Source organism: Lissotriton helveticus, chromosome 1_2 (assembly GCF_964261635.1).
Source record: "Lissotriton helveticus chromosome 1_2, aLisHel1.1, whole genome shotgun sequence".
NCBI classification, from domain to species: Eukaryota; Metazoa; Chordata; class Amphibia; order Caudata; family Salamandridae; genus Lissotriton; species Lissotriton helveticus.
The window spans coordinates 291804192-291817303 of NC_136058.1; the positions used below are offsets into that span (position 1 = coordinate 291804192).

Below are 13112 nucleotides of genomic sequence, written 5' to 3' on the forward strand. Positions count from 1 at the left end.
TTACAAAATCTAAACAGAAGTCTCTTAGCTTTGTGAAGCTACAGGTGTGGTTTGTTTCTACAGCTCTTTAAATGTTCAAACTTTGGTCTATGAAAAGAAAACATTATATTACTAGTCAATGACTTGCACAGTAGGCGCCTACGCTTGCCACCCCAATCGTGATATTCTGATACTGTTGCAATTTTTAAGATGGTTTATCACCTGTGTGCATTAGGGAACTTTAACACCGATCACCGGAGTCTTGAGAGGGAAGACTTCGGTTATTGTGCCCTACTTTGAGGATCCTTGAAGCTCCCATTGGCGCTTGGTGTTTTACACAATTTTGAAAGCTGTATAATTTGCCTTGTACAAGATATGTACGATAAGTTTGACCTCTGATTAGACTGTGCATTTGCCTTAACACTGCACCTTGCATTTCCATCTCAGTGAAGAGCAAGTGTACTACCAGTTGAGACTGCCCCCATAAGCTCCATTTTATTTGCCTTCTTGAGTGCGATGAATACCTTTGTCTAACTTGCATATGTCTGTCTCTTAGGCTTCCTGTTCTGGAGACTACTGTTCCAGGTGATATTTCCCATCCTCATCAAATCGTGTCTTTGGTGCCGAGCCGCTATCCACGCTGGTTTACTCTGGGACACTTGGAGTCGCAGCAGTGTGAGCTGGCATCTACCATGCTGACTGCCGCAAAAGGTTCGTTTGACGCGTCACGTGTTCACAGAAAAAAGACTTGCATTAGTGTGTATGTAATCAAGAGGCAGGTGGAATGGACGTGCTAGCCCCTTATGTTTACGCCTGCTGCAGCTTAGTCAAATGTACCACAGAAGGTAACATTTGGAAAAAGTATGAAAAATAAGCATGGATTGGTGAACTGCTCACACGGGGGTGTGGCAAAACTATCACATCATGGAGTGTCATCATTCGATAGCTTATATGTGTATTTTTGGAGTGAGATAAAGTTGTAGAGTGGTAAATGCTAGTCTGTTGCCCGATGTAATTAAAGGAAACTTAAACTGGCCTACATGTCCGATAGAAGCATTAGCTCGTGGGTCAACTTCTGTTTGCTTGCAGTGGCATGTTCTCTCTAGATCAGTGTTTCCCAAACTGTGGACCGAGTCCCACTAAGTTGTGAAAGTTCTGGTCTATATGTAAGTAATTGAAATGATGAGCACTATTTGTGCACCAGTGCAAAGGTGCTGAACAATTTATCGAAGTCCATTTTTCTTTTTTTTAAGAACCCCTTGCAAGTATTACTAGTCAAGACTCCAGGTGAACCTTTCAGTATTTGTTGTTGCTGTTGTGTTTTTTACTTCACAAAGCCATTACAACAGAGAATGTGATCAGACACCACCATGCTACTTGTTTTACTTTAACACACAAATTAAGAATGATGGATGTGGCCAAATGGCCAGAGCTACTGACATTGGTTTGGGGAACCAGATAAGAGACTAGACGTTGGCTCAATATCATTTGATTCTGCCCAAATTACTTAAGCTCCTGTGCTTATAATAAAATGAATCTGACCTCGTGTAATGTAATCAGGAGCTCATGTAAAGTAATCCAGTGCACTTGGGCTGTATCCGTGCTATATAAAACTGATACATATAAAAGATGGTTTGGGCGTAGAGCAGATCTTTTATTGGAACGCTCCACACACCACAAACACCACAAATCTGCTCACCTAAATGTCTGTTTTTCTAGCAGAGTTTTTAAGTATAATATTAGCACAGTGTCAGTGATGTAGTAGAGTGTTCCATCTAAAGGAACTGCCCTTCACCTGAACTTGAACTATCCAGAATTCCCATCTTCTGTTTTTCCATAGCTTATGCTGTACTCTAAGGCTGAAAGTGCATTGTTTTGATTTTACTAGTTGCTCCCTTGTGTCTGGGCAAAGCTATACCTATCTGACAAGCTCTAATAAGAGCGGCAAAACACATGTCGGGGCTTACTTTTATTTATTCCAGGTTGGTCTGGATGGTATATTACCAGTTCAAGCCTGTTTTACTGTTCTTGGACTGGTAAAATGCTTTGAAATTTTCAGCTTGGCGTGGGTGGCACTAATCCTATGCTTAAAGACTTTGCTGAATAAATGGTGAAAGGTTTTCACTTCCTAGCCTGGCATGGATAGCACTATGCCAATTCAATATGTAACAGTTCTGCTACAAAAACAGACATTTGAGGGGAGCCCATTTGGTGTGTAAGTGCTATAGAGTGTTCCATATAAAGGATCTGCTCTCCACCTAAACGTGGAAACTACTCAAGAGTTCCCTGCCCCGCTTCTCTTTTTGCATAATTTATGCTGCACTCTAAGCCTGAAAGGGCTTTGCTTTGACACACACATATTTGTGTGTGTGTAATATATATATATATATATATATATATATATATATAACACCAACTTCCTTCGTGAATTCCTTTGTGAACAAAGAGCGAAAGAACCAAGCCCAAACTCAGTTTTTGCGTGTGAATTAGATTTATTAAGTCATAAATCGGCAGTCCTGCCCGACGCGTTTCGGAGCCCAGCTCCTTGGTCACGGGTCATTATTTTGTTGTTTCAATAAATATATATGAAAAAAACCTGTGTGGACATCACAGAAAATCGTCATAAACATAGGACTACTGCACCACATCAATAAGTAAGGAAACATGGGCGCCATTTTGTAGTATTACATTCCCTATTCCAAAGCATTATTTGTATCAGTCTCATATTGGTTAAACATGATTGCAATTCATTGTATGGAATTAATTTCGGCAAATAATATGACCAATGTAAATATACTTTACATTTAGAGTTCAATTTACCCTTTTTCCAATTCAATTGGTGGTCAAAAGTGTTAGTATTGTATAATATTGTCAATTCTGCCCCAGTGGGCTAATTCAATAACCATATATACTTAGCAACAGAGTAAGAAATATTTTGTACAATTCTGCCCCAGTGGGCTGTTGTATATGGCAATACTGGCTTCCTCAATAGTGTCCGTTTTACAGATGCTGGTGTCTCCGTCTCCTATGATAAAATACACATATACGTAAAGTGAGTTCATAGTTTTCTTAAAAATTTCATATTAAACAAATAAAATCAATACAGGCTACTCTGGTTCATGCAACAGTTAACACGTTATCCTAGATGGACCGCAAGCTCTTCGTCCTTATTCAATCCTACTGGAAACTTTGTTTCATATTTCATGATCATTTTCGATTCCCTGCGTCTAAGTTCTTTCAGGCGATTCCCCCCCCTCTTTCATCCTTTGCAATTCGGTCTAATGCACAGAATTTAAGGAGATCAACATTTTTATTGTGCTTCTCCTTAAAATGCCGAGCTATCTGGTATTGTTTGTCCTCGTTGACGATAGCTCATCTGTGCTCTAGGACCCTTTTCTTGACTTCATGTATAGTGCTGCCTATATAGATTTTTTGGGCAGGGGCAGATCCGGGCATATACACAATCCGATTTGCATGATAGATGTTTGTCTATCACAAATGGTTTTTGGTGTGTCGACAGCTCAATTTGTTTCATATTGTTACTATACTTGCAGGCTTTACAAGCTCTGCAGGTATAGAACCCTTTAATTGGTGTTTTGTCTGGCTTGTCCTGCACCTCACTGCTACACAACAGATCACCTAGAGCTTTGCATTTGCGATAGGTGATTTTGGGATTATCGCCTATCCATTTCTTTAGGGTATTGTCAGTTTGTAACACACTCCAGAACTTTTTCAAACAACGCCGCACCTCCCAAGCTTGGCTGCTAAACGTTGTAATGGAGCGTTGACATCGACTTCCTCTCCTCTATCCACCAGCAATTCTTTTCTATCTACCAGTAGGATTTTCTTACATGCCTCTTTCACAATCTTTTCAGGGTACCCTCTTTTCATAAAACGTATGGACATGACCTCCATCTCTTCTAGGAAACCAGCTTCCATGCTACAATTACGTTTTGCACGTAACAGTTCTCCATACGGAATACTGTTGACTAAATTCCTAGGGTGGCAGCTGTTAGAATGAAGCAGGCTATTCCCTGATGTTTCCTTTCTGAATAGCCTGCTTTCTAATTTCTTTTCATTCACAAAAATCTCCACATCTAAGAATTCAATTCTCTTCTTAGCCACTGTGCTCGTAAATTTGAGATTCAGCTCATTATTTTTTAGTGTATCAGTGAAGTCAAATGCTTCTTGTTCTGTGCCGCGCCAGATACAAAAAATATCATCTATGTAACTGGCCCAGAGGACGACGTTATGGGAAAAGGCATAGATCTTACTTGGCACATGCTCCTCCCACCAGCCCAGGAATAATCCCACGTAACTGGGGGCGAAGCATGTTCCCATAGCCGTCCCCTGGGTCTGACAATAGATGGAGTGATTGAATAGAAAAAAATTGTTGTTTAAACATGCCATCATCATGTCTAATAACATGTCCGTATGTTTGAGGTATGACACCTTTCTCTTTTTTAGATAGTATTTGCTGGCTTCTATACCCAGGGAGTGGGGTATACTTGTATATAGACTAATCACGTCTAGTGTTACTAACCACATCCCCTCATCCCACTCAATGGTATCAATTAATCTTAGGAAATGTCCTATATCTCGTATGTACGATGGTACCGATTGTACATAGGGTCTCAAAAAATGATCAATGTATTTGGACGTCATCTCATATAGACTCCCTATAGAAGAAACTATGGGTCGTCCCGGTGGTACCTCTTTGTTTTTATGGAGCTTTGGCAGTAAATACAGGGTGGGTAGCCTCGGATGGTCACAATACAGAAATTTAAATTCGTCATCAGAAATCAACATTTCATTTTTCCATCTTTTTAAGCAGTTCATGTATTGTTCATTGCTTTGTTCATAACATTTCCTTGTTGTCTTACAGTAATTCTCTATCACTCAACTGTTTAAAGCCCTCTTCTAGATACATTTTTAAGGGCCAGACAACAATATTCCCCCCTTTGTCTGATTTCTTTTATGACTATTGAGGTGTTATTCTTCAATTCCACAATAGCTTTGTTCTGTTCTACTGTGAGATTGTGGACAATTTTACTTTTGCTTTGATTAAGTTTTTTAAATTCATCCTTGACACCTTTCTCAAAAATGTCTATGGCATCGCAATGGATTTGAGGTAGAAATACAGATCGGGGTTTAAAGCTGCTACTGCTTTGCTTATCAATGATAAGCTGTTCTTCAGCTGCTACTATTGCTGGATCAATTTCATTAGTCTCCTAATTTCTTAGCTCATGTAGCAGTTGTACAGTGGAGAAATCCCCAATTGTTAATTCACTAGTATATCCCACATTATCCACCCCCTGTAATGATTTTTTATGCTCAAACCACTTCTTGAGTTTTAGTTTTCGTGTGAAGTGGAAGAGATCTATTCTCCCACCAGTGTAATCAAATTTGCTAGTCGGGCAGAAAGTTAACCCCAAAGAGAGTACATTAATCTGGGTATCAGTAAGTATAATGTCTGATAAATTTACCACAGTCAGCTCCTCCATTATTCCTTTGCTGCTTTTCCTCTCGTCATTCCCACGGACGGATTCGGATTCCATTGCTTTCCTGCGCCTTGACTTTTTCCTCCTCTGGCGCCTCGACCACGTCCTTTGCTTGGGGTCCGGGACTATATAACTATATAACTATATATATATATATATATACTGAAATGAACCACACTGCCTCATTTTAACACAAAAATAGATTGGCTTTACGTCCGTACTCTGCTGCAGAAAGGTTTTTAAAATTTGCTAATATCATTGGTATCACCAAGACCTTTTTAAGAATCCTGGTCGTTATATTCAACAGATGCTATTAGGCCAGTACCCTACTCTAAAAGGTGTTCCATCTCCTGACTCCAGTACAGTTTATCCTCCTGTCACCATTATGGGCGGCTCAGTATCTTGGCCACAGTCTGATATCGAAGGCCGCGGTCAAGATCTTTAAGTTTACAAACAATTGCTGTTGTAACATGAAAAAAACGCCCCACCTTGTGTCTATGGAAGCTAGGTGTGACACAAATTGCAAAACTTATGTGAAGCACCGCTCAAGATGAGCTAGTACGATTACTGATGCACACTCCGATTTCCAGGTGACCAGAAGTGCTATATAAATGTTTTGATCAACGCTTGATTCATCGCATAACTGTCTGCTACTGATTTGTATTCTCTCCTTTGTTTAGGGGACATGCTGCGGTTACGCACAGTTCTTGAGGCCATACAAAAGAATATCCACTCCTCCTCCCTTATTTTCAAGCTGGCACAGGATGCTTTTAAAATCGCCACTCCCACCGACAACAACTCTGACACCACCTTACTGAATGTGGCGCTGGAGTTAGGGCTACAGGTAACTTTTACCTCTTACCGCTTAATTTCTATCCAGCTCTGATTCTTGACCACTGCAAATAAATGCAATATTCATAATATCCAAATCGAGTGTTTGTGATAATTGTACTTGGTCTGTCAAACGTGTTTTGCCTATCCAGCATTTCCAAGTGGCCGTGCATCAGTTGTCAAGAGCTTGCCATTCCCACTTCATAGCATGCCTTTTGATATTATTGTGTAGCTCCATACCTTGTCTGAACTCTATGGCTCTGTAAGAACAATGTTTGTCTAACTTCTTGCTCATCCTGCCATTGTGTTAACTTGCCACTTCCATCATCAGTTCCAGTGAGCCTGCTTAAGCTCAGTTGGGGATCCTGCTGTGTTACCTTGTTTAACCTGATCACTTCCACTACACCTTCTGAATCATGGTGTGCTATTGAGATTTTTTGCAAAGGCACAGTATTTGTTTTCATGCTGGCATGGCAGATCTGTTTGGATTTATGCACATATCCTAAATATGCCTCCATGAATAATACTAAGTAGCTCCAAAAGGTCTTGAGCTATGCCTGATTTTGTAGTCTAGATCATGTATCTTGCACTTCCTCTAGTGGAAACGCATCAACAGATATTAAATGTGGTCTTGCATAAACATGCCTCTCTAGCATCACTGGTTCATTCTTTCATCTTTCTGAGCTCTGTAAATTGATTAATCTTAACTGCTGTAATTTGTATCTTTACTTAAGATAGGGATTAGGTTAGACTCCTTACCCTGTTCCCTCTTGAATGTTTACCTCTCCTTGTTCTACCTTCTGCAGATTATCAAGAAGCATGCCACTTGTAAGTCAATAAGACTATTCCATTTGCATGAAATTACCGGTTTCCTTTCCCTTTCTACTAAATATTACATGTATGCCAGCAGCGTCAAGTTCGCCACACGATAATTGGGCCATGTTTCTGATGGATACTTCGAAACACAGATTCCTCACCTTGTGAATATCACCCAGGCTACTGACTGGATCCAAAAACTTTAAAGCACTACTCTCCGCGCCAAAGTCATTCAGCTCGGAAAGTGACTAGTGAAGCCACATATAAGCACCACCTATGTACGCTGATGTCGGTCCCTTTCTTTCTGCTCCTTCTGAAGCAGATAGGGCTATTCCTTGACCTTTTGTTGGCCAACAATCCTTATCGACGTGGCAGTTGATGGTTCCGGGCTTTTCGAATAGAAAGCAAATTCTGCATTGGTGGGCTTTAGAAGCAGTCGTGCGGCAGCAAGCTCCTTTGACTTGCTATCGCCAGTTTCACCAACTGTAATGAAAATTCAAAGGATGCTTTCTGAGTCCTGCTATTGGCAGAGGCAGCCCTCGCAGCACTTGTAGGAGTCTTTTCGTGGCGCAAGAGGGCGTGGTGGTGATAGAGGCCATGGACACCACTAGAGACACGTCTTTGTCTTCCACATCTACGGCCAAGCCACTTTGATTTCCCCTTCACATGTGTTGGATGGGGGGAGGGTGGGTATGGGTAGAAATTCCGGTCCAGCTGCTGTGCAATTATTTCAGATCCGTGGGTGCTACAGATCCACTTCTTCTGCAGTCAGTCCTGGCTGTACAAGTAGATGAGAGCATAAAGTATTACTTCCATCAGTTCATAATGCCCCAAAAAGATCGAGGACTCTGGCCGATTCTGGACCTTTCCCTTTTGGATAGCTTCTCTAGAAAGGACTAGTTCACATTCTGCCCTTGATCCAGGAGACTAGATGGTGTCTTTGGACTGCTGGATGCCTGCGTTGATGTGCCCATCCAGCAGGCCCACAAACCCTATGCACGATTCATGGTGGGGTCTGTATTACCAATTTACCGTTCTGCCCTTCAGCCTCACCTCCGCCACTCAGGTGCTTGTGAAGATAATCATGGTGGTCATACCTCATGTTCATGGATATATGTATTTCTGTACCTTTGACTGGCTTCTGAAGGTGTGCTTGCTGAAATCTGGCATGGGGGCACCTACATACAACCATTACCCTTAATGTCATTCCTGGGGTTTTCCATCAACAAGGCAAAATCTCACAGCAACCTACATTTGATTTCCTTCCTAATGGCCATCCTGGATACAGTCCTATGTTTCAGGGTGACTCAAGTGTTCCAACGCAGCCAGTTCTGAGGTTTCTTGGCATCCAGCAGGTCCCACATGTGTGTCTTGCAATGGAACCTCTGTCTGCACTGGGCTCAACACTGGGATAGTCAATCATATGGTATCCACATTCCAGGATCTTCAGTGGTGGGTGATGTGCAGCCGTTCTCTCTATTCTACCTGGAACTCACAGCAGACAGATGCAGTGTTGTTGGGTTATATGGGGTCATTTGGGAGAGGTGGAGATGAGACCTTTTGCTCCTAGACGAAGCAAAAATACCACATTAAACCTGCTGAACCTTTGTGCTAATTGTTTGGCTTTCAAGGCCTTCCATCGACCGTAGAGGTAAAGCCAGTTCTGGTTGCATCAGACAATAAGTCTGGCATGTGATATTGCAGCAAGCAGGGCAGTGTAGGGCCTCAAATCCTTTGCCAGGAAACTTAGTGTCTAAAAATGGCTGGACCTTAAAGGAATCTGTGTAACAGTAAATTATTTAATCGGATCACTGAGCACCATGGTGGACTAGCTCAACAAATGTTAACTGGCGGGTGACCAATGACCTCTTCATCCAAAGTTGACTCAAGGTGTCCTTGCTTAGTGGGGCTTGCCTTGGTTGGATCTTTTCACCACTGCTGAGGAGATGCTTTGTCAAGCTGGAAGCGCCCTTGAGTGCTTCCCAATCAAAGTGGCATTTTGTCTCCTTTGCTGGTGTTCAGAAGAGAAACGCAGTGCAGAAGCAAACCTTGTCCAGGTGGGCTGCTCTCTGCATAAGGACATGCAATGCACTGACCAACAAGCATTTACAATGCAACGGTTTCGCCTTTGGAAAAGTTTAAGCTATTGGCATTGTAAATGACAATTTGTATTTATGTGCTGGTTTTGAAAACAGACAAATAAATGGCATTGTCATTTACATTGCAAATAGCTCTAACTTTTCCAAAGGCGAAACCGTTGCATTGTAAATGCTTGTTCTATATTTCCTACAATTTTATTTTCTCAGGTTGTTCTTGCACTCCTTGTGGTTGTTTTCTCCACTTTACTTGTCCCCTTTCACCCCGATGCCTCCTCCTATACATGTACAGCACCATCTGCCCAGGAGCCTCTGTGAGATTATCGTGTTACAAGCGCTGGCATTTGATTTTCGCACGTGTGTCACTTGTGCGTGCTCTGATTGTGCCGGGGAATTTCTTGAGATTGATTTATCGGGACAACCACGAGCATAATCAGTTCCTGGGCCCGCCTGTCTGTTTTTTGCAGTGCCTGTTGCCCCAATCACTACGTATCCGTTATCTGGAGATAAATGCCCGCCCTGCCTCCCTCCCTTCAGGCTCTTTGTACCACCGATCGGCCGGTACCATCGGAACTGAGCGTTTTTGGGCGTAAAATATAGTCATCAATTCTATTGTTGGCCGAACCAGTTTTTTTCTCCCCTGCTTGTCCAGTGATTGTGTTCACAATGCATTCTGGGATACGCAACCATAGAGTGGCGCCTTGACTTGGGGACTGGCGGCGACGGGGAGGAGGCGGTTCATCAGTCGGTTGAAAACTCCAACTGAAGTGTAAAACTCCTTTGCTGTGAAGCCGAGGAAGGGTAGGCAGCTAAACAAGCCTTTTTGTCAGGGTCCCTGCTGCCTGAAAGAAATTTAAATGTGCGCAATTGTTCGTTCTGGAAACGTAAAGGGTGCTGTGATTTATTAATGGAATCCCTTGAAGCTTCATGACACTAACTTATTATTTTTGAGTGGTACTGTAAGGGAGTAACCATCTGAAGTGTTTTTTACAGAGCTAAAAAAATGCACTCGTACAGGTCTATGCCTATTTTTTGGAAGCACTTTTATTATCATAATACTTTTTGCGCAATTTGTAGCAGCCTATCTTTGGTGATAGCGGGTTCGGGTGTTAACAGAGCACGACAGCAGTCAGATCCCGGGCCGTGCTGTGATTGGCTGACGTCACAGGGGTGTCCCGGGCCGGCAGCCAATCACAGCGCGGCCCCGGAAATGACGTCACTGGGGTGTCTCGGGCCTGCAGCCAATCACAGCGCAGCCCGGGACGCACGGCAACAAGGGGTAGGTCTTAAAAAAGACCCAGAAACGCCCCCGAATCGCGTTTTCACTGGAAAACGTGATTGACGGCCAATCTCTTCCAATGGCTAGCCTCCATTTATGGAGCTAGCCAATGGAAGAAGGGGCGGTTCCAAGTCCCCACTCTTGAGATTACATTAGATTTCGCCTTGGGCGGTTGCAACGCCAGGGCGAAACCTAAAAAGCAACCTCCCGAGGTCCTTCGGGCCCATTCCACCAAAGCAAAGGCCACCATGATTGCGTTAGTGAGTGATGTTCCAGTGTCTGACATCTGGCAGGCTGCTACATTGGGTATCCATATTTATCGCTGTCATTATTTTGTTGACAATCAAGTCTGCAAGGAGGGTCATTGTGGCCATTGTGCTGCTTGGTCCTGAAGTACATACTTCTATAATTCCACTTCCCAGACCAATCACCTTTTTGGGAGGTGCTGCTTCGGTTTCTATCCAGAACCATTATCTCGTCTTCTGTAATAATCTTTCTGGTGGTGCGCTTATCGAACTATAGATTTTTCACTACCCTCCCTAATCCCCATTCTTTTAAACTTGTAAAATTGTCCCGAGTTACATCTTGTTCACTGTCATTGCTCCAATTTGTCACAAGTGATCTGCCTCTGAGGGCACAAAAGAGTTAAAAGATAAACTGACATAATTGCGCCTGCGTGGGGCATATATATGACTCCACACCATCCCTAAATAAAAAGATCAACAAGTAAACTTATATTTCCAAGTCTCGGCTGTGGTAACATACACAGTGAGATCTCCAGTTAGGCTATTACCAATGTTTGAGTTGGGTTCAGAGAAGTCCTAGGCATGGCATTAAAGAAAATCAAGAAGAACCTCAGAGGAAAATATAGAAGAATTTGTCGAAACACTGATTCCCCCAACAGGCCAAACCCCTACCCCCCCCTCAGGACCTCTACTTTGTCTTTTTTATTTAGTTTAAAAACTGCATTTCGTTTTTACTTAAATATAGATCTACAGGAATTTATATTGACACATGCAAATAGATTCAAAGCATAATGTTAAATGTGCTTTTGTATATTAAAGGTTTTATTTAATTGGTAATCCTATTAGTTAAAAATACCCTTGCATAGATAGTCCTGTTAATCTGAAAACTTGTTTTCATTATAGGTAATGCGTATGACTCTGTCTACACTAAATTGGAGGCGGCGAGAGATGGTGAGATGGCTTGTAACTTGTGCCACTGAAGTAGGTAAGTAGCTTCTGCTTTGGTAGGACATTAATCCACATAATAATAATCCACATTTGTAAAGCGCACAATCACCCGTTAGGGTCTCTAGGCGCTGGGGGCCGTCAGGAAGATTAAGCAAGCTATTGCCCAGAGTCACATGGTGCTGGGCTAACCTGCCGCCGGCGCTGGGGATCGAACCGTGATCCCCCCAGATTCCAGCGTCAGTCGTCCTGGCCGCGGCGCCACACCAGTTTTGTCTGTTATGTCGTAAAAGAGCTGTTTGCTGTTATAAATTGATTCCTGTACAATGGATGCTGAATTCATTAGGGGGATGCTGCCCTGTTACTATCTTGGGAGAGTGATGAATTTGTTCTACTTTGATAGCATTTTAGAAGACCCATGAACACCGCACCCAAGGAATGAGCTTAGAGCTAGGATGTAAGCCTAGCCAAGAAAGGTACTTGCGGTGTGTGTGTGTGTTTTCAAGAGGTGTAGAGCAGGTTGATATGCACTGAGGTGTATTGAAGGCTTTGGATGAGTGTTTTTGCCTTCGAGGTATATAGTTAGCTGCTCAGCAGTAGGGTATATTGAAGAAATTCCTTGGTTGCTTCTTCAAGAAGCGTATACCTAATGTTTTGCAGCGTGAATCTTTCTGGATTCACTATGCTGTGCATTATTCCGCGGTCTTGTGGTTGGGTCCGGATTCGTAGTCTTTTCTTTGTTTTTTTTTTTTTTTTTTTCTCTTTGCCCAGGTGGGCGTCGGCGTCACACCCCCTTTGGGTGTATTTCCGGTGACGTCGGCATGCTTCCTGCGGAAGCTCCCACTCTTGGGCGCCATCTTCAGATTCTTTTTTTCCGCGGTCGGGTCTGGATCGTTCCCGTTTGGGCTCCAGACATTTTTGGAGAAAGAAGAAAGAAAATACAGAAAAGACGAGGAGAAGTCATCTGAAGACTCCAGGGGACTTCACCGACGAAAGACAAGCAAAGATAAGGCGTTTTCCATCCAGATCTTCGACGACCGTCGACGAACACGCGACCAGAGAGGCCCTGGACGCTCGAGGATGGACAACACGCCGTTCAAGTTCTGCCGGAACTGCCACCACAAGTACGCGCAGAAAGACCAGCACCCGGTATGCAACCTTTGCCTACCGGTGGACCACGAGAGCGGAGACTGCAACGCCTGTTCCGCCTTCACCCCGAAGACCCTTCGTGTGAGAGAGAGGCAGAGGGTAGCACACGCCACCCTGCAGGGGAAGGCCCCGACCCCGTCGCTCTACGAGCTGGGGATGTCCTCCGAGGAAGAAGACAACGCTGCCGCCGAAGACGACTGCTACACGGTCGTAGAGACCGATTACACGAAGACTTCTGACAAGGTAGGAGACTCTTCGGCCCCCAAGAACC

At 43.2% G+C, this 13112-nt stretch overlaps 1 protein-coding gene across 2 annotated transcripts in view; it reads left to right on the top strand.

The window, feature by feature from the left end:
• ZSWIM5 (zinc finger SWIM-type containing 5) overlaps positions 1 to 13112 on the top strand; it is a 304027-nt gene that overhangs the window by 274966 nt on the left and 15949 nt on the right. For both annotated transcript variants that reach the window (XM_078671759.1, XM_078671758.1), the window contains 3 exons: positions 536 to 690; positions 6161 to 6324; positions 11651 to 11732. In XM_078671759.1, the coding sequence (XP_078527885.1) occupies positions 536 to 690; positions 6161 to 6324; positions 11651 to 11732 (401 nt within the window). The remainder of the gene's footprint in view (positions 1 to 535; positions 691 to 6160; positions 6325 to 11650; positions 11733 to 13112) is intronic.